The following is a 19867-nucleotide window of genomic DNA, read 5'->3' on the forward strand; positions in this document are numbered from 1 at the left end:
TTTAAGTTAAAACTTCTATAATGTTTTTTCATAGTTTAATTTTTAAAGACTGTGCGCGTAGCTTTAATTTTTTTAACGACCTTTCTCATTGTTATTTTATTGATTTCTTTTGCCCCTATTCATTTTTTCTCCTCGTTTTATTTTATTGAACTACGTGAGTTTTATTAGTTTTAAAAGTGTTGTTTTTAAATTTTTTTCATTTTTTTTGTTTTTTTTTTGTTTTTAAATATTATATTGAAACCACAAGATTTTCATTATTTAAATTCTTTATTCAGTGTGTGTCCATTCATCTATATAATGTTATGGTATCCATTATATATATCAGTGATTTAGATATACATTATGTAATGTTTTTTGTTTTTTTTTTCTTTATATAATTGGTGTTTGGTGGTCAAGGTCAAGTTGTATAATAATATTTCATATTTTCTCTTAAGTTTTCTTCGTTTTCCTTTTCTTTCTTTAAAGTGATGCAACTGTGTCGTTTAATTTATTTGGGATACTAACTTTAGAAACGATTAAATTAATTCGAAAATGTAATACCGATTAATCGTTGAACGGAGTCATTCAAGCGGATACCTCAATGAGGTGAGACGGTTATCCGAAAAACCGGAATTTCCGGTTCGGTTAACCATCTCTGCATTACCAAGACCTATTTTCGAGAAAATATTTTTATGAATTTTCTCGAATTTTCTAGCTATTCCTTTTTGATATATTAATCAAAAGAAACATTCAAGAAAATCGAAAAAATTCATAAAAATATTTTCTCAAAACTACAGTTACTTCTTAGTTGAACATGATTGCGTCGGTCGTCGTCGAAATATTTTCTTGAATTTACCGACAATTTCTGGAATTCTGGCGCATTTATTAAATTTTTGCTAAAGTCTTGCAAAGGTATAATCTAAAAGATTTACGAGAAATTTAAAAATACGATTCCATGAAAATACAATCCATGATTTGACTTTCAAAACGTTTGATTTAATTTAATTTTATTATTTTACTGCGCTTTTTTAGGAATTACCACATTAAATGACTACTTAAACCTGGCCAAGCCGAACGTGCTTCACAATTTCCGAACTCTCCAAACTTACCGATTGAACATTTCCATTCGTAGAAAGTAAGCAAAAGAAATCATTGGCAGTCCGACGAAAACTAAATTAAATATCGGGACCACATTTCGTTGACAAACATAGTGTTGGCTGTAATTAAAAAGTGGAGTCTAAAAGGGTTTAACGTAATACCCGAATGCTACCCGTAAATGTTCAAAAAACTGAAAATGTTCAATCGCTAGTTATTGATTCGTTTCAAAGTGAATAGCGCGACTTGTCCAGCTTTTGGCAAATAGCCTCAATATAAACATCATCGCAGCTACGGATAATAGCAATATGAGTCGACATGTCCTAAAATCATGGTGCCCAAATAACAAGTCTTAGGTCACAGTGATGTACGGAAAATGTATTCATCATCGAAAAGACTGCTTCCTTCCACACATCACGTCTTATTTGGAACGGCGGAAGAACTCGAGCCACTTGTCGAGTAACATTTTGACTCTACAGCTGCTATCTGCAGTGTGTGTGTTATTTGGAAGAGCATTATTACATCTGCTGAGTTAAATAAATGCCAAGCGAAAAATTCAGAGTGAAGTGTCGTCATTGAGGTAAATGTACTAGCCAGTGTTTTTGGTTACAACGCAGGTGTGTAATCGGTAATTTCTAGATCCAATTGATGGTTATCCAAAGGGGTAAAATAAGACTATTTCACTTTCCTGTTCATGGAAACTCAACTCAACAAAATGAATCAGTAATTGACGTTATATTTTTATCGAATTTGGTTGCCTCTTTTTAAGTTACTATGGTGGTGCCTTCTCTATTTTTGCTTAATTTCATTGAAAATAGTTGGTTTCTGGAAGAATATGGAACTTTGGGATTATACATATAGTTGATCGTTGAAGTGAATGCGAACTATTTTGCTTATTGAATCATAGCTAACGACGAAACGAATCACTTTCCAATCAAATTGAAATAAGTTTTCTTTTTGTCTATAAAATAAATATTCCACCACATTGGTCACAAATGTATCGATGGCTGAAATAGAAACACTTCATCGATAGAAATTTAGCGTTGTTGTATTTCTTGATTTACGGGATGACCTCTGAGGGTCGGCCATAAAGAAGTAGGTCAACGTAAATCCGTTTGGAGCCGTTTGCAATTTTCGAAAACATCAGACCTGTTAAGAAGACGATTGAGTTTGTTTAAATAAATATTGTAAAATATCACGCTATCTAAGTATTTTCCGTTTGTGCAATAGTTCGTTAAGAACATCAACGCGACTGATAAAACATTTCTTCATTCACTTTAATTTAAAAAAAAATCTTTGTTTTCTGTCTATTTAAACTTAATTGTATTTCTATTTCTATACCAATTGTGCTTCCGTGAGATGAATATTTACGCTATTTCCTTTCTAAATTTTAAAAGATTCGTACGGGAAGAGTTGTAAACGAAACATCGGAAATCATTAACAGCGTGTGGCAAAGTTGTTCAGGATTTACAGATAGCCTGAAAACAGTTTTGTGGCTCTAATGTTAGTTCAATCGAGAATTTGAAAGGTAAAAAAGGGAATATTGAAATAAAAATGAAGTCGTCTTTGTAATCGCATACATTTCTCTTAACTCTAACTCCTTTCTTTAAACTAAAATCTTCACCCAATACATAAATTTTCGTAGCTTTTTCTTTTAAAATTGTTTTTCCTTTATCTATTAGGTTTTCTTTGACGAAATGAAAATTTTCTTTTTTGCTTTAAATGTTTCTTTTTTAGTTTTTACTTCAATTTTCATGTTTTTAAATAGGTTTTTTTAGAGTTTCATTATTTCCAGCACACAATACACTGATACACATATAGTTTGTCATTCATTTACTCTAGTAATTTAAGTTTTTTTCCTTCTTTCCCTTCAATTTAAGTTTTTTTTCATTTTTTTTATTCATTTTATGTTTTTTTGAGTTTTACTTTAATTTTTATCGGTTATTGCTATTACAACAAATGTTTTTGTTATGTTTACAGTGTATCAAAAAATGAGGTAAGTAATTGTTCAACGTAATAGAAACTCTATATAAACAGAACACAAAAATCGCCGTCAAAGCAATATATATAAAGGAAACTTGTCCATACTGAATCGTTAAAAATGACAAAACAAAAACGCTAAAAATCCCTCATTAAAATCCGTTAAAATTAAACCTCTGAAAATTCCACTAATAAATTATGTTTCAGCCTAAATCGATATTAGCGCACTCGTTCACAACACCCTGCGTGCCGGTAGCAATATTAGTAAATGTTTGATGAACAATATTTTATATAATGTAGACTGGACAGTAGTAGTAGCACCTCATTCGTTTATTGGTTAGACATACATGACGTTTTTGTGGTCACCGGATATTCAATTATTCATTTTTGGTGGCGTTTCAACCTGACAAAATTAATTAGTTTTATCAGATTGTAAATGAAGCTCGTCACAAACCGCTCTTATTACGTGGATTGCGTGTGTAGCGTTTTAATAATGGTCACGGTTGTCATATTTCAACGAATTTTTGGCATATCTAATGTGACAATGAATTTATTATTAATCTTGACTCTCAGCTGTACTTAAATTATTGTGAGAGAAAATCGCGCATAACTGATTCCATTGATTACGGTGATAAGCAGTTCACAGAATTAAAAGCTCGAAATCATTCACTGCTGTCTTCATTCATTCTTATACATGTAGGTTCTGACACGGTTCGTGTTTATAATAGTAGTGTTGGACCAGTGGTAAATATATTTCCAATGTGGATTAAAATGCGAAAACCTTGCATCAACAAGCATAATCTTGTCTACTCTAAATATAGTCGGTTTTGCTTCTTGGTACAAAAATTGTCGAGAAATTTGTTTCCATTCGAATTGAAAAACGTGCACAGAAAAGTCTGAAACCTCAGCTTCTATGAGTTCCCGTGATTTCTGTAAACGTGCAACATGTTTCATACTGCTCAGCTCTGAAAATGTTTGCGTCTGGCAGCATGAATGTATCCAAAGTCATCACTCCTTTGAAGTGATGTTCATTTCGTAAGTACTTTGTGGTGTACACAGTATCGCTGCACAAGCAGCACAATTTATTTACAATTCAATATCGACTATCTGGTGGGATAGTATGAAAATCGCTGCGCTTCTGTACATAGTGGCATTACTAGAGAACATTTTCTTCGTACACTAGCTCAATGAAGTGTTTTTCGTCATATTGAAATCTTTTCCAGAAATCTAAATCTTTTATCGCAAACGCGTTGGTACGAGTGTTAAGAGGAATAGTTCTCGGTTTCGACTGATCGTTTATTGTAGAGCAAAAATCTGCCAAATTTGGTGGAATAGATATCATATCATATCAGATGGTAGAGGTTCACAAAAATTCGAAAGTTCCATAAAATTCCTAAATTTCTGAACTAATTTTTTAGTATTTTTTTAAGGAATTTTTAAGAATTAAATTCCCAAAAAATAGGGGATTTCGGACAACTTCGGGTAATTCATACAATCTTTTGGATAAAATGTAGAGTCGCATTGAGCAGGAAATGTTTGGAATTTTTCATTTTTAGCACGTAAGTAACGCAAACAATTGTCGATTTGAAATGTGTCGCTGATATCGATTTATTCTGGGGTATGTTTAGTTAGGGATTCATCGTATATTGTTTGTCTCTTTCGTGAAGTAAAAAAATTATTTTCTATTGATCATAACGTGTTTCGACAAAGATAGAACTAACATAAATTCTTAACAAGACCACATGGTAAATAAAAAGTTTATTTGTTTTAACCGTTAACATTTTCTAGTTTTAGTTTTTTTTAAGTTTTTTTTTTATTTATTTTGTTTCTCCTCGTTTTTTCTTTTATATAAAATGTTTTTCTTTTACTTATTTATTCCATAAAATAATAATTTCTATACAAAATATGAAATTTTTTGTTACCTTTTTTTCTCTTTATTTTATTTCATTTTTAATTAACTTTACTCATTGTGTTTTTTTCTTCTTTTAATATATTTTGGTTAATTGTTACCTATTAAACTAGCATTATCTTCTTGTCTGTAATAAATAATTTTGTTTTTTTTTTTTCAAATTACAATCCGTATTATTAATGTTGATTTTAAATGTTGTTTTTATTCTCATCCAATTCATCATCAGCTTTTGTTTCTGTTTTTTAATATTCAATCAAATATATATATTTTAACTAACAAGTCGTTATTTTTTCCGTTAATTTTTTTTTTTAATTACTTTCCTTCAATATTTTTATTTTTTTCATTATCTTGGTTGTTGTAATTGTTATTAATGTTTCTTGTTCTTCATTCCCTTCTCTTTTCTTTATTTTTTATGTATAATTTTTTAAATATTTTTTAACAGTTTTGTCGATTTAGTTTTTATTTAATTTCTTTATTATCTTAAATTTTTAATGTTAACATTTTTTTTAGCAGATTATCGCTCTAACTATATTTTTTATAGTAATTTTTCATTAGATTTTTTTTTCATTTCATGTTTGTTTGGTTTTTTTTTATCATTTTTATTATTTTCTTTTTAAATAAATTTATGCAAACAATTATCACCGTTACGTATTAATACTGCGATATTCAACTAAAAAAGTTGATTTAGAAATAAATAAATTTTTTTATCCATTTTTCTTATTATTCATTTGTTTCAGTTGAAAATTAGTTGATTTTTAAGACGTTTATATATATTGCTCTATTTAAAATATTTCTTTTAACTTTTTCAAAGTTCAACAAAATAGATGTGATGGTATCAAGCGGAGTGCTTACGTGCATATCAGCATACAAGAGTCCGTCATTAGACCACGGTTTTGTCGCTGTTACACTACCTCAACCGAAACAATATTTTTTATTTTGTCAATTTTGATTTTGAGTGATGGGAGACCTTAAGACAGGTCTTAAGTACCTACTTTCATTTTTTCATTTTTTCATTTTTTTTTTAGGTGAAACAATGACTAAGTTTGCTTCAGATGTTTTACCATCAGGATCCCTTATCCGAATGCACAATTTATATGTATATAAGCAGTGTGTTTGTCTGATTGGACCCAGCTGGTACAGCAGCTCACGCAAATTTAGCGATTTAGCCACAAATTTGGTTGACTGTAAATGTAGGGAATTTTCTTGATTTTCTCGAATTTTATTGAAACTTTTCTCAAATTTCTTGCAAATGAATTTCAAGAATGTACGCGACAATCAAGTAAATTCACGATAATTCAAAATAATTTGTCCTGTCATATCTCAGTCAGCTTACATTTCAGAGAGGACTAAATTGATGTCATAATGTAAATATTAGGGATCAGTCATAAATGAATTCCGTTTGTTCCAGTGCTGCCAGCAGATTTAAATCATTAATAACTCGCTAAATATGCGTTCTCGAGAGTTAATGTGTGTTTTAGAACACACAATTGACTCACGAAACCGCATATTTATGTAGTTATGAATGATTCAAATCTGCTGGCAGCACTGAAAAAAGCGGACGTCATTTATGGATGATCCCTTAGTGCAGCAGAATAAGACAGGTGTCTAGTGCCACGGCTAATTTTTGGTAAATTTATTTGGAAAAATTTGTCAAAGATTTATAAAAAGCAAATTTCGGTAAACTTTCAAAAAAAATTCCAAATTTATTAACCACAAACCGGCCTCGTGTCATGCTGTCAAATTTTCAATATTCGTCCGACACGACATTATTTTCATAAATGTTTGTTTAAAAATTGAATCCTTCATGTTGCGCTGATCTGTCTTCATTTTAACACCAGCTCTGCTTTTCTCTACGATATAAACTGACTGCTACGCCTACGCACGTTATTGCTCTCCTAACGCGTCCACAACAAAATTGTCAGACAAAAAATATGATTCTTCTAAGGTATTGGTATCAATATAGCATAGGTTTGAGATCCGTGATCTTATGAGGGACTGATATGCACGTAGGTTCTCGGTCTATATTGTCGACAACGAATGGAATAAGACGAATAAGAATAATGCGAAGAAGAAAAACCTTTTTTAACACCAGAATATTAGAGCAAACGATTACTGTTTTTTTATTCATATTCAATTTGAGCTTTCGATCATTTCTTGGTACAGTTTAGGGTAATAAATGTGTCGAAGTTCTCTTAATTCAAGTAAATTCTACGAATTGAGTTATCTGTTTTCAAAGATAATTTGAAAAAAAAATTGAATTTCCCTTCTTTTTGTTACTATACTTCTAAAGTACCCCATTTATATGTAGCAGGTGAAAAAGGACTTACATAGAAACTAAACAGACCGAAGTAAACTCTATCGAAAAACAAAATTTTTATCCATCCAAGAATTTCTATGGGAAAATTTTCTTTTTTCTCTCTCTCTCTCTTTCTCTTTTATCTTTTCTCCTCATTGTTCTCATTTACCGATTTCATTTGATGTCGAAATGAGACTCGTTATCGCAATCACAATCGCAATCGTCCAGACATTCGGAGGAGTACTCTAGTTCACTATCTTGTCAGTACAACCAGGAAACGGGTACCCATTGTGATGTTGAATGAACTTTATCGATGGCCGATTCTAAAGCGATGATCGTTTCACCGATGTCATTGTTAACAATTGTTAAATCGAAGAAGTGACCGTATGCATGGCGTAACATATCCGATTCTTTGGCTAAACGCTCCAAACTGCCGTCGTACTAAAAAAATGACAATGGAAATGTTATTGGGTATTGCAATTTTGTCGATATAATAATTGATGGCGAAAGCGAAGCTCTCACAATTTTCGTTGGGTAGTGGGAATCAATTGAAAAGGTTACAGGTACAGCTAAATTGTTCCATTGAGCAGGAGGAACAGAAACTTTCGCTTCTCAACTATGGACACTTAGTGTACCTGCCCCTCTGCAAAAGAAAACACATCCTCATTCAATATTCAACTTACATCGGCTATATTGTTGAGCGATGGTGCGGCAATAAATACCACGTATGGTGTAAACTCAGAAGTTCGTAAAATTTTTAATGCTTGTGGTTCAACGTCTAAAATAGCCATTTTTCCTTCGTTATGAATTCTTCGAATCGTATCAAGTTTTGTGCCGTACATAGCATCCTCGTGGGTACCTAAAAAAAGAAACCAAAAAATTCACATCTCCCGTCAATAGGCTGGAAAGGGGAAGATTGTAAGCGACCTCATTGGTTCTACCCCAAAACGATACGGTACGATGGACTCAGCTAATAATAGCACTTAAATAGTGTCACCACTAACGAACACGCACGTCACGTATAAAACCGACCGAGTAAAAAACTGCTGAATTTTACAAGTGGTCGCAGTGCTTTAACTAAGATTCTTCTAATAACATCATTTTGCCACACGACTTGCAGATTCGACCATGGAGTGTTTTTGGGAAAACCCCACATTTCCTTGAACTTTTTCTAAATTTTTCAGAATTGTTACAAATTTTCGCAAAAGAGAAAATTTGGAAAAATTCTGGAAAATTCGAGAAAATAGAGGAAAAGGTTTTACCAAAAAAAGTCTCTGGTTTCAATGATGCACTATCCGATCCGGCCCCATTTGTCTTTAGCTTTGTTTCCCAGTTATTACTAGTCATGATTCTTACCATATTCCAAATATTCGTTCGCTGCAATATCGGCCATCATTTCATCATGGGAAACAAAGTAATAGCTACGACCATTTTCCTCATCTGGTCGAGGAGGTCTCGTTGTATCTGGTAAAGTAAAGAAAATTATTTTCCGCATTACAAAGGAAACGACGAATTGAAATTGATTCTCTTACGTGGAATTGGATAAGCATATTTATCCGGATATTTTGCGATAAGTGTGTTTTTGATATGACGACGACCGACACCGTGAGCACCGAGTAGCACCAGAGTTTTCCGATGAAATGCTGGATCACCAACTAATGTGATTTTTGAATTGAAAAATTTATAAATTGTTTTCTTTTGCCAAATGAAATTAATTTCCAAAATTTAACTCACGTGGTACTTTGACAACTTCCTCATACGTGACCAGATCTAATTGATCAAAAACGGCATTATGTTTGGCTAAATATTTGTCACGACATTGTTTCTTCTTTCGTCCAAAAATCGAACAGTTAACTGCAATGAAAGGTACATTCGAAACCGTTAATCCAATAGCTAATCGTTGACGAATTCAGTTTTGAATTTAATGTACAAGAAGAAAATATCAAAGCGGTAAAACGGTGTAACGAATTTATAACATTTAAAGCTCATCAAAAGTTGTGGTAACTCAAGCGTTTCTACCTTTGGAATTGCTCTGCTTGGTATACACATTATTTTGCTTGAAACAAAAGCATCTGAAAACAAGCCAAACTATTGATACGATCAAATTAATGTACTGGGTCTCGCTCGAATAATGCGTCCGATTGAATCGGAAATTTTACTAATTTCATGACGTTATCGAACAACCACCTGGATTGCGACAATAATGCATAAAACGAGGGAGACCATCAGCACGTTTAACACCAGAAAGCAACATGGAATATTACAAAAGGCTGTAAATTTGGCATACATTTATACGTTGCCATAGATTCACTCGGTGATAATTTCTGTACCTGCACTCCGTTTAAATAATCCGCTATGTTTGTCGAATTGGTTTTTTTTCAACATATATAGAGATGCATTATCACACAGAGTAAGTCAATACAAACCCATCCATTCATCCATCCACCTTTTGCTTCTATATTATAATGATTTAGACTAATGGATTTAGATTACCCAAAAATTGATTTATGTTCGAAATTTAACTGATGGCATAAGCCTTGAAGTACAAACACATTGTGCGTAGAAAATGCGTGAATTTGTTTTTCAATTTTTCCGTTTTACACTCTGTTTGAAAATTTAGATTTTAGGAAAGATCGATCGTATACGGAAAGTGTTTGCATATTAATCAAACAGATTTATTCTCGAATTTATGGATTAGTATCTGGACGAAAAATGTTTTTAGGTTCAGTAGTTAGCATAAAATGAAGAAGAAGAAGAAGAAAAATTAAATATGAAAACATCCTACCTTTTTGACTAGAAAGCATATCAACAGAAATAAAAACATGCCAAAATGTTAACATTTAAATAAAATAAATAAAAATTTAATCGAGGGACTAGAAACGAGATTGTATTTTACAGAAAAGGCGAAAATGAAAGTTGGTTAGGGACAAAAAATTTAAACGATTTAACGAAGGCAATAGAAGTTGGGTTTTTGTTTGGCCTTTATCATTATTTTACATGTGAGAGCAGGACTCTTCATTTAAAAGGGATTTTAGACGATCATATAAAAACGTTTCTAAAAACAAATACAAAAAAAAATGTTTTGAATTGACTGATTGGTTGTCTGATGTAGATGAGAATTTTGTTTTTCAATTTCTCCGCAAAATTGGTCAATTTCCATCCATTTCTTCCGACAAACAACTGTCGACGAAAATAAAAAGATTTTGAGTTTGAAAGAAAAAACACCAAATTTTGCCGCCAAAAATGAAATGAAAATTTCCATCCGATTACAAAATTATCAATTATGTACAAAGGGTGCAGTTTGTTTTGTTTTTTTTTTGTTTTTTTATTTTTTTTTATTTTGAGGCAATGCTGTATACCTGTCGATCCATCACATCCCTCGGCATGAGCTGAACATCCTGGTCCAGACTCTCCTGTTTTTATGGTAATTATAGCCGCCACAACAACACGTAACAAAAACAAAGTCAACACTCAATAATGAAAAACGACAATTAAATGTAAATATAAAAATGGAAAATACAATTTTCGAATCGGAAAAAGAATTTTAAACGAAAAGTTGAAATAAATTTAAAAAATCGATAATTGAGAAGCAATAATGAATGTTGATTATGGCTTTGATCGAGATGTAAAAAAAATAATAAATTTTAGATATTTTTCCCCATATTTTTTGTCAGTTGCTTATTCGAAAATTTGTGATTTTCCAAATGCTTTTGATTTGTGTTCGTGTTTGCTTGATGTTTAATTTATGATTCCAGCAAATGCGTCTGTTTTGCGATCATAATTAATTAAAAATTTTAAACTTGTACAAAAGATACGTTATCATTGTAGAATTCGTTTGTGTCATTGCCACTCCTTTTCAAACAAAAAACTCACAGCCTCGAATTTACGGACTTTAATCAACCAGACAGGAGACATTGCTATTGCTTTAAAAAAAAAGCCATTAACCCACTTTGAATAACCGCTCCGTACATCCTAGGCCTGTGCACATATTTCAAAGTATCCATTGGTGTGGAACGAATTGCTAATTTTTGTTTCGTAGCATAAAAAAAAACCTTCCCAACCAAACAACGCACCATATCAAAACGGACCACAAACAAAATATTGAAAGCGAAACAGATAAAAAAAATCTTCAACGAAATTCGTTATTTTTCGAATTTGGAAATACATGTTTAGACATGGTCCAATGATGCAAAATATGAGAGGATAAAAATATTTTATTTTATTAACATAGCCGTAGGGCGGATTATCAATGAAAGATTAACAAAAAACGGGGACAGTAATTCGCACTCTTCTCTATTTTATACCAACAACGAAAGTTGATACTTTCTCCCCCGAGATGAAAGGTGAAAGTAAAAAGATGCATCCCACGGGACAAGAGTACTGACGACGAAATTTTTGAACTTTTCTCATGATTTCGTCCCTTTGCATGTTAAGTGGTATACGTTCTAGTATGTTGTGGACGGCTGATTTTAGGCACAGTGTGGTGTGGACTGCTCCCTTAACACACGGATAAATTTTGTTTTTACTAAGAACCGCCTCATTCAAATATATCTATTTCATACTCGAAAGTGCAGCAAAGCTATACGCACTTTGACAGTTTCAATAAGAATAAATTGCATGCTTAGCGTATTGAACTGTGCAGCCGTATATTTTCAAACAACGATCCACCCTACAATCAACAACCGAATGTGTTTGTAATAGTCTTTAGGTGAATCCAGGTTTATCTTTTCGAGCTTTACGCCAATTCACCGAATATAAAATCAAATATGCGAATCACGTTTGTATTTTGGCAGAGAAACACATACACTCACACCATACCACACCGAAATATGCACGTTTTATGAGAGACTAGGATCTGGGATTACTTCGAAGTTACTTTTAAAATTCAAAACATTCCAATGTTAACTATAATGAGCGATGAGGAAAGTTATGCCACCGCAAAATCATTTGTACGTGCCTTCCATATAACAACATGTTATCGTTTACAAAATTGGCGCTTTAGTTTAAAAATAAAATAAAACCAGGTTTTATTCGCTCTACCTTATGTAGCACTATCACGCACCACAATCAACAATATTTTCATTATTGTTGGGTGAAATCAATAAAATATTATCGCTGGAATGGAATTATGTTACAGATTAGCGGAACAGCTACAGAAATCCTTCGATTCATTTGGTTTTAACGCAATCGAAATAAAAACGTGGAGAGGCGAATACAATTTCATTTTGCTAATGATATTCTATGGCTTGCAAGGCATCGACCTATTTTTTTATTTTTGCCTTCACAGCCTTAACGCAATTGGTTCTCTCAAAATTTTTTTTACCCATTAGCTAAAAACTAATACTCCACAACTGGCAATACCGTAGCAGTTGACCTCATGTACTATCCTAACAGAAAAACGTTTTCCTAGAAAACATGTTCCACCAAAACGAATGGTTATTACTCAATGAAAATTTAGAACAAAAAAATGAAGTTCCCCACGGAGTGTACAGATGGAAATTTAAATTTATTCATTGGCATGCCTATCGATGACTATTTTGGTAGATCAAGCGTATCTTTTCGAACAGTATTAATCGCTGCGATAATGAATTTAATCGTACGGAAGCAATTGATTGTGTTTTATCGTGTGTCTCCCGTCTGTGTGTATATTGTATATATTATCACCCACATTATACCGTCTATCCATCTATGGCATAAGAGTCTAATGATAGTTAAACACGACGGAATACACCATAATTATGTAGGATATCAGATACTGTCCGTATGTTGTATGGATATGGATAAGCATCATAATGATACTTTTCGTCTGAGATTTTAATTGATTTATGATGAAAATCAAACAAAAGAAAAGAAAAACGAAATTATATCTCAGCAGTAAAATGATATTTGTTTTTACATAATACAATAACACCACACACACGCACACACAGTCAGATATTAATAGTTGCTATCGAAGCATTCGCTTGAAAATACTTGCCTTGCTCTTGTTTCGTCTTATCCACCGTCTGACAAGCGATTCGCCATTCCTGTAATTCCGGTGATGGTATCAAACCAGCTGAGCCACCAGCAGTGTCATGTCTAGCCTGCCACCAGTGATGGTCGTCTTTGCTGATAATCTAATGAGATGAAAAATTCATTAGCAACCGATTGCTGTTGGATGGCAAAAAAAAAATGTTTACTTGTAAAATATCGCCAGTGTGGAAAGCTATTCCAGCTTGAGCGCATGGTATTAATTCGTCGTCAAGCGGATCGTAGTCGAATTGGGCTCGCACAAAAATCTGATCAACCAGTAAATTATGAAAATTTTTAAATTTAATTTTTTTTTTTTGATCAAAGCAAAGTAAAATTTGAAGTCATTGAAAATAATTAAAGTAAAAAATAGACGGTCAAGCATCCAAACAATAATAAACAAAAACAAAGAAATTAATTACAAATACATTATGAAACCATTGTTTCGGAGAAAAAAGTTTCGCAATTAATTTTTATAAGTATAATCGTATACGCCAATTCATTGACATGCATTTCGTTCCTCAATTGGCTGACTGTTGGCAAAATAAGGCTTTAACGCTAGCTTACACGAAAGTACTCATAGTAAATGCATTAATTTTCAGGAAAAAACAAAACTTAATCGCTTTTGTAATCATACTTCACACAATTAAATTTGTCAAAAAGCTTAAAGAATTCAAAACTACGGTGCTTTTTGCTTCACTTATCGTTACAAAAGTCCTTCACAGAAACATTATAAATGAAAACAAAAATCTGTACATGTCGATTTTAACTGGAGCCATATGTATGAATTAGTGCGATTAAAAGCCGAAAGATTTGGTTCACACAAAAAAACAACAATTTTTTCACTGAAAGATTATTAGCGAATCCAACCGGTAAAAAATATGTATGAAATGTACCGTTAATCCTTAAATTTACCGGTAGATTTCATACACTTTTTTTACCGGGTGAATTCACGAAAGACTACTGAGTTTAGGATGTGAAACTGCGCGACAGATTTAACACTTCATAGTCTAACATAACATCTATCGCACTGAAGATCTTCTGAACAAGTTAAGATCGTGTTCATTGCCCATTATCATGTATCATGATGTTATAAGAATATTTTCAAAATAATTAGAGTAACAGATTCGATAATTGTACTGCTATGTGCATGACGTATCAGGGCCTATTTTTTGTACAAATTAATGAAATTTAATGAATTTTAAAGAATTTCTAAGAATTTAATGAATTTTGATGAGTTTTAATGAATTTTAATGAATTTTAATGAACTTTAATAAACTTTGATGAATTTTTCTAAAACATTCATCAAATTTCTTTAACTTTTATTGAAATTCACTCAATTGATCAAATTGAAATTCATAAAATTTTATTAAATTCTTCAAAATTCTTTAAAATTCTTATAAATTCTTCAAAATTCTTATAAATTCATCAAAATTCATTAATTACATTAAATAAATTCTCTAAATTTATCAATTAATGAAATTAATGAAATTTAATGAATTTATAAGAATATTAATGAATTTAATGAAATTGATGAAATTAATGAATTAAAAATAGGCCCTGTGACGTATGTGATAGATTAGAGTGAATTAATTTTTGATTTCGTCTAATTTTCTGAATGCTTCCAGCTGCCTATTGTAGTAGGAGTGTTGCGCTTGCTCTAGTAACACAACGGTTAAAACGTCGTTTCCTTTTTACCAATTCCACAAGTTACACACACTTTCACCTGTATGTTTCTTAGACTCTGAAGCTCTAGATTGTATATTTACTCAGATCAACGCGGTGGGTGCGTTTCATTACTCCAATAAATTCCAATAAATGTTTGATATTGGTGGTATGGGTTGAAGAAACAGAAACATGGATGGAATCACATAGACTTTGTTTGCCGTGTTTCCACCGCGTATGGGAATTTGGCATTCGTGTACATCTGTTCTCTCTTTTTCGCTTACCTATGCAATACAGCTTTGTATTGGCATAAGCAGGAAAATCTCGGTAGGCCTCCCCGATACTTCTTCTCATATTAATCACTCCTCAAAAAACAACAATATCAAAATAACACTCCAGTTAAACTTGAGGTATCACCTGTTGCTTACAACAGAGAAAACATGCAACATTTTTACTTAAAAAGGGAAAATAAAAGCGATTTCTGTCATTCACTTCTACATCAATCTGGTGGGCACAAACATAACTACCAGCATCACTGGTAAATTATAAAATCCGAAGTAAAACTTAAAACTCAAAATTTTGCAACGAAATATCACATCATAGCGCTATGTCAGGCAGATAAAAATACTTACTAAGACTGGTGCAGGTCTAATCCTGAATAGCTGCATGTTTTCATTAGAATAAATTTTTCGTGATATTTCATTTGATTCAGTTTATGATAAGAGATAATTATTGATTGTCATTTTATTGATATGCTTACCTCGCATGGTGGTGGGGCACTTCTGTAGGAAGGAACTATTTTGAATGTTACAGATCCTCGAGCGTCGCGCTAATGGAAAATTTTAATACGTCAACAATATGTCAAGTCGATTCTACCTCAATTCATTTTAACTTACAAGCATCCGTTGCAACTGGCTAACAGTTTGATGTTGAACGGGTTGTCCATTGATTTCTCGAATTTCGTCACCAACATGAAGCGTTGCTTGACGATGTATCATTCCGCCATGCATAATTCTGGCGACAATACATCGACCATCTTCGGTCATTTTTAATGTTATGCCCTGTCATGACATTGGTTCGACGTTATTTTCACAAATTATTCTGAACGGCAGTTCCAATACACTTACCATCGGCTCATCGGTATTCTTTTGGAATTGAACTAAACGCACTCTCGTAACATGTGGCAGATCGCCGTTTTCCACATTATCAACATCGTCGCCATTGAGATATGGAGCTATTGGTGGCGGGGTAACACGTAAAGCTTCCTCACCGTAAACTTCTCTTGCTACTACGTCATGAGTATGCAACAGAGCCTGCAAGAAAAAAGAAGGTATCGAAATTAGAAATCTCACTGTTGCGTACATACCCTTCGATTCGTGGGCTCTATTTAATCTATTAATATACGAAAGCCAATTTGCTTCCAAGTAATTAAAATTCGTATTTTTATTCCTGCGAAAACGGTAAATATGCCCATCAGTAGTGCACAAAATATAGACGGCTGCCATCAATGAGCTTATATTATTGTGTTCATCTACGTGTATATTGAATCGTTATTGTCGCAAGTTGTATCTTGTTTCTGTTTTAGTATAATACTCGAATAATATTCAGCACTTCCTACACGTGAATGCATAAAATAGCAAATAATCTTAAGCAAGAAGTATTTAGTGAAGAGCTGTTGACTGACTTGGGGATAATGTTAATGATCAGAGTGTAATACTTGTGATGCGCTATAAAGCATTAATGAGAATTGCTTTTTCCACCTATAGCTTCTCATCGACTAGGGTATAACGAATCAAAAAATGAGAAAGTTGAACGTGATGTAATATACGGTTGTGTTCTATAAAATAATTGAACGGCTATATGTGAGTGGAGAAGGAGATAGTTCTTTTACACTTAACCTAATTTGACGTTCAATAAAAATGCCATTTTTTTAGAAAATGTTATCCAATTTCAATGTAGTAATCAGAGTAAGTTTGATTTTTGAGTTGGGTTAGACCGTTAGACCAGAACTACATGTCGGATACGAAACATGTTGTAGTCATAAAATTGTTACCCTCGCACAAACATTTCATTTATAAAGTAAAATGTGAATGAAAGTTGGACATTTTATTATCGGATTAACTGAATTTTATCAGCTTAATGAAACTTTTTTCAGAAGTTGGGTTATCTTGGAATCGAAATATTTTCGGTAACGAACTTTTCTTCAGCAAATCATTTTAACAGGAATTTGTAGCGCAAACATCTATAAGCAATTAGACTCAATTAGATGGCAAAACACCACAAAGTGTACAAACACGGTTCGTTAGTTATCGTACTTTTAAAGAGAAAAAGATAGGGTGTCAGTGTATTAAATGATTCGGGTCTCAGCATCCTCCAAACACGCAACTATGAATCTATGTTCGTTGTTTGTCTAGTCGAAAGATGGTAAATCCTTAGTAGACGGAGCGTGTTCACATTTTACTTCCGGCTGATATTTATTTTCGTTTCCTTTTTTTAATTAAACAGCACTATAATCATAGTCGATACTATAACGCGTTGTAGGCTATATATAGCTAAGAAAATGCAAGAAAATGTTCAATTATGTATCGCGATGGGTAATAAAAAAATATGAAAAAAACTTTCTTAATTCAACTAAAACCACAGCAGCTATTCTTGGTGGAATATAGAGCAGCGATAATTTAATTTAGGAACAACGTAACAAACTGTATAGGTTTTCACAATGCTTATTAATTCGATAAAAGTTGATGAAAGTATCGCAAGAAATATGAAGAAACAAAAATAATCTTTGGCTTCTGGGAAGAATAAAATGGGAACATTAAACAATGAGGCACCATGCTTCTCATAAATTTGTGATACCTCTCTCCTCCCGCGAGTGCAAATAATGTTTTTTTCCTGGTACCCAAAATCAGATTTCCCGAATTTCCCGGTATCCTTAAGATTTACTAAGTTTTTTCGATAAAAAAGTTCTGATTACCCGTTAAAAATTTTCTCATTTCCCGGTGAATGTAATATTTATTTTGTTTTTCAATTAAGTTTGATCTAGTACTGTCGTGACAAACATGAATTATGTTATAAAACGTTGAAAGCCAAAATCTCGCATTACAAATGTTTTTTTTTTATTTATGTCAGATTTATAATATTTTTCGTTTTATACTCTCACGCAGGGCCTATTATTTGGGAATCGATTTTGGGAATATTTGGGAATATTTGTGAATTTTGGGAATATTTGGGAATATTTGTGAATATTTGGGAATTTTGGGAATATTTGAGAATTTTTGTGAATATTTGGGGATTAATTCCCAAATAATTACTTCTTTTGAATATATTATCCCAAAATGTTTGGTTTCTATTTTGTATTGTTATCAATAAAGCTTTATAAATCGTGTTTAAATACCATTGACATTTAATCTCATCCATCAGAAGTTTATTTTCGATGTTCACAAATGACTTAGAAATAACCAGTGGCATTACAGCAGGTATTTTCTATCGTTAAAACTTTTACACATCGACTACTTCCCAAATATTCCCAAAATTCACAAATATTCACAAATATTCCCAAAATTCACAAATATTCACAAATATTCCCAAATATTCTCAAAAATTCCCAAATATTCCCAAATATTCCCAAAATTCACCAATATTCCCAAATATTCCCAAAATTCACCAATATTCACAAATATCCCCAAATATTCACAAATATTAACAATATTGATTCCCAAACCATGAGGCTGATGAAATCACAGTAGGCACTGCGTTTCTGTTATACAGATAGATGACTTGTTTTTGTTGTATGAGTTAAAACATAATCCTAAGCGGTAGCTCGTATCACTAAAGCCTCCAAATTTGACACTTGTCAATTCAGTGTTCATGCTAGTAGCAGGGCTGTGCCGTAACACATACATTTTTTGGGGTACCTCCAACGCCGCTGGCTTAAAACACTTTATTATGTATCACAAATTTTATAAGCATGATATCCACTGAATCGTTCAAATTTTATTTAAGTCTACGTCTACCTGGTCTTAAATTTTTGGGAATATTTGGGAATATTTGGGAATATTTAGGAATATTTAGGAATATTTGGGAATATTTGGGAATATTTGGGAATTTTGGGAATATTTGGGAATTTTGGGAATTAATTCCCAAATAATAGGCCCTGACTCAGCTGTTGTAGTGCCTGCCTAATGATTCCAGCTGCCTGGGCCCGCGACATTTGAGAAGTTATTGATTGATCGTGAGCGGAGCGAGCGAAAAATTTTAGCGATTTGTACTCTGAAAATATTCTATTCTCTGACTGCAACCCTATACATATTTAAGACGTTCAGCGTCTCTTTCAATTGTCAATTATCTGCTTTGTACATTCTATTTCGGACTTCTCAGCAAAATATTTGTCACGGCTCAGCGCCTGTGAAATTTTAGAAGGAAGAGAATGATCGCGAACGGAGCGAGCGAGAAAATTTTGCGATTTTATAATTTTAAAACTTTCCATTTCTGACTTCTCAGCCATTTCGAATCGATTTCCAGTTTCAATCGATTTCCTGTTTTTTTTTCAATTTCCCGGCAAATTTGATTTCTCGTCTTTTTCGATGCCTCGTTTTTTCCCGTTTTTTCTCGATTTCCTGTTTTTTCGATTTCCAGTCTATTGCGATTTCCCGGTGAGTTCGACTTCTCGGTCAGTATGCTTTACCATCAATTTCGATTTCCAGTCAATTTTAATTTCCCGGTGAGTTCGATTTACCGGCGAGTTCGTTTACTTGGTCAGTATGATTTCCCATCAATTGCGATTTCCAGTCAATTTCGATTTCCCGGTGAGTTCGTTTTTTTGGTCAGTATGATTTCTCATCAATTCGATTTCCCGTCAATTTCAATTTCCAGGTGAGTTTGATTTCCCGGTGAGTTCGATTTCCCGGTGAGTTCGTTTTCTCGGTCAGTATGAT

The 19867-nt window shown here is 32.8% G+C and overlaps 1 protein-coding gene across 6 annotated transcripts in view; it reads right to left on the minus strand.

Moving 5' to 3' along the window:
- Positions 1-4985: 4985 nt before the first annotated feature.
- LOC119067239 (peripheral plasma membrane protein CASK) overlaps positions 4986-19867 on the minus strand; it is a 273427-nt gene continuing 258545 nt past the window's right edge. For 2 of the 6 annotated variants that reach the window (XM_037170102.1, XM_037170101.1), the window contains 12 exons: positions 16061-16246; positions 15830-15994; positions 15694-15762; positions 15566-15595; positions 13439-13546; positions 13237-13375; positions 10619-10672; positions 8994-9113; positions 8792-8914; positions 8616-8723; positions 7943-8118; positions 4986-7700 (listed from right to left, as the gene is read on the minus strand). In XM_037170102.1, coding sequence (XP_037025997.1) covers positions 7521-7700; positions 7943-8118; positions 8616-8723; positions 8792-8914; positions 8994-9113; positions 10619-10672; positions 13237-13375; positions 13439-13546; positions 15566-15595; positions 15694-15762; positions 15830-15994; positions 16061-16246 — 1458 coding nt within the window. In that variant the 3' untranslated portion in view covers positions 4986-7520. The remainder of the gene's footprint in view (positions 7701-7942; positions 8119-8615; positions 8724-8791; positions 8915-8993; positions 9114-10618; positions 10673-13236; positions 13376-13438; positions 13547-15565; positions 15596-15693; positions 15763-15829; positions 15995-16060; positions 16247-19867) is intronic. The other 4 variants (XM_037170103.1, XM_037170104.1, XM_037170105.1 and 1 more) reach the window with 4 other exon arrangements.

Source organism: Bradysia coprophila, assembly GCF_014529535.1.
Source record: "Bradysia coprophila strain Holo2 chromosome X unlocalized genomic scaffold, BU_Bcop_v1 contig_12, whole genome shotgun sequence".
NCBI classification, from domain to species: Eukaryota; Metazoa; Arthropoda; class Insecta; order Diptera; family Sciaridae; genus Bradysia; species Bradysia coprophila.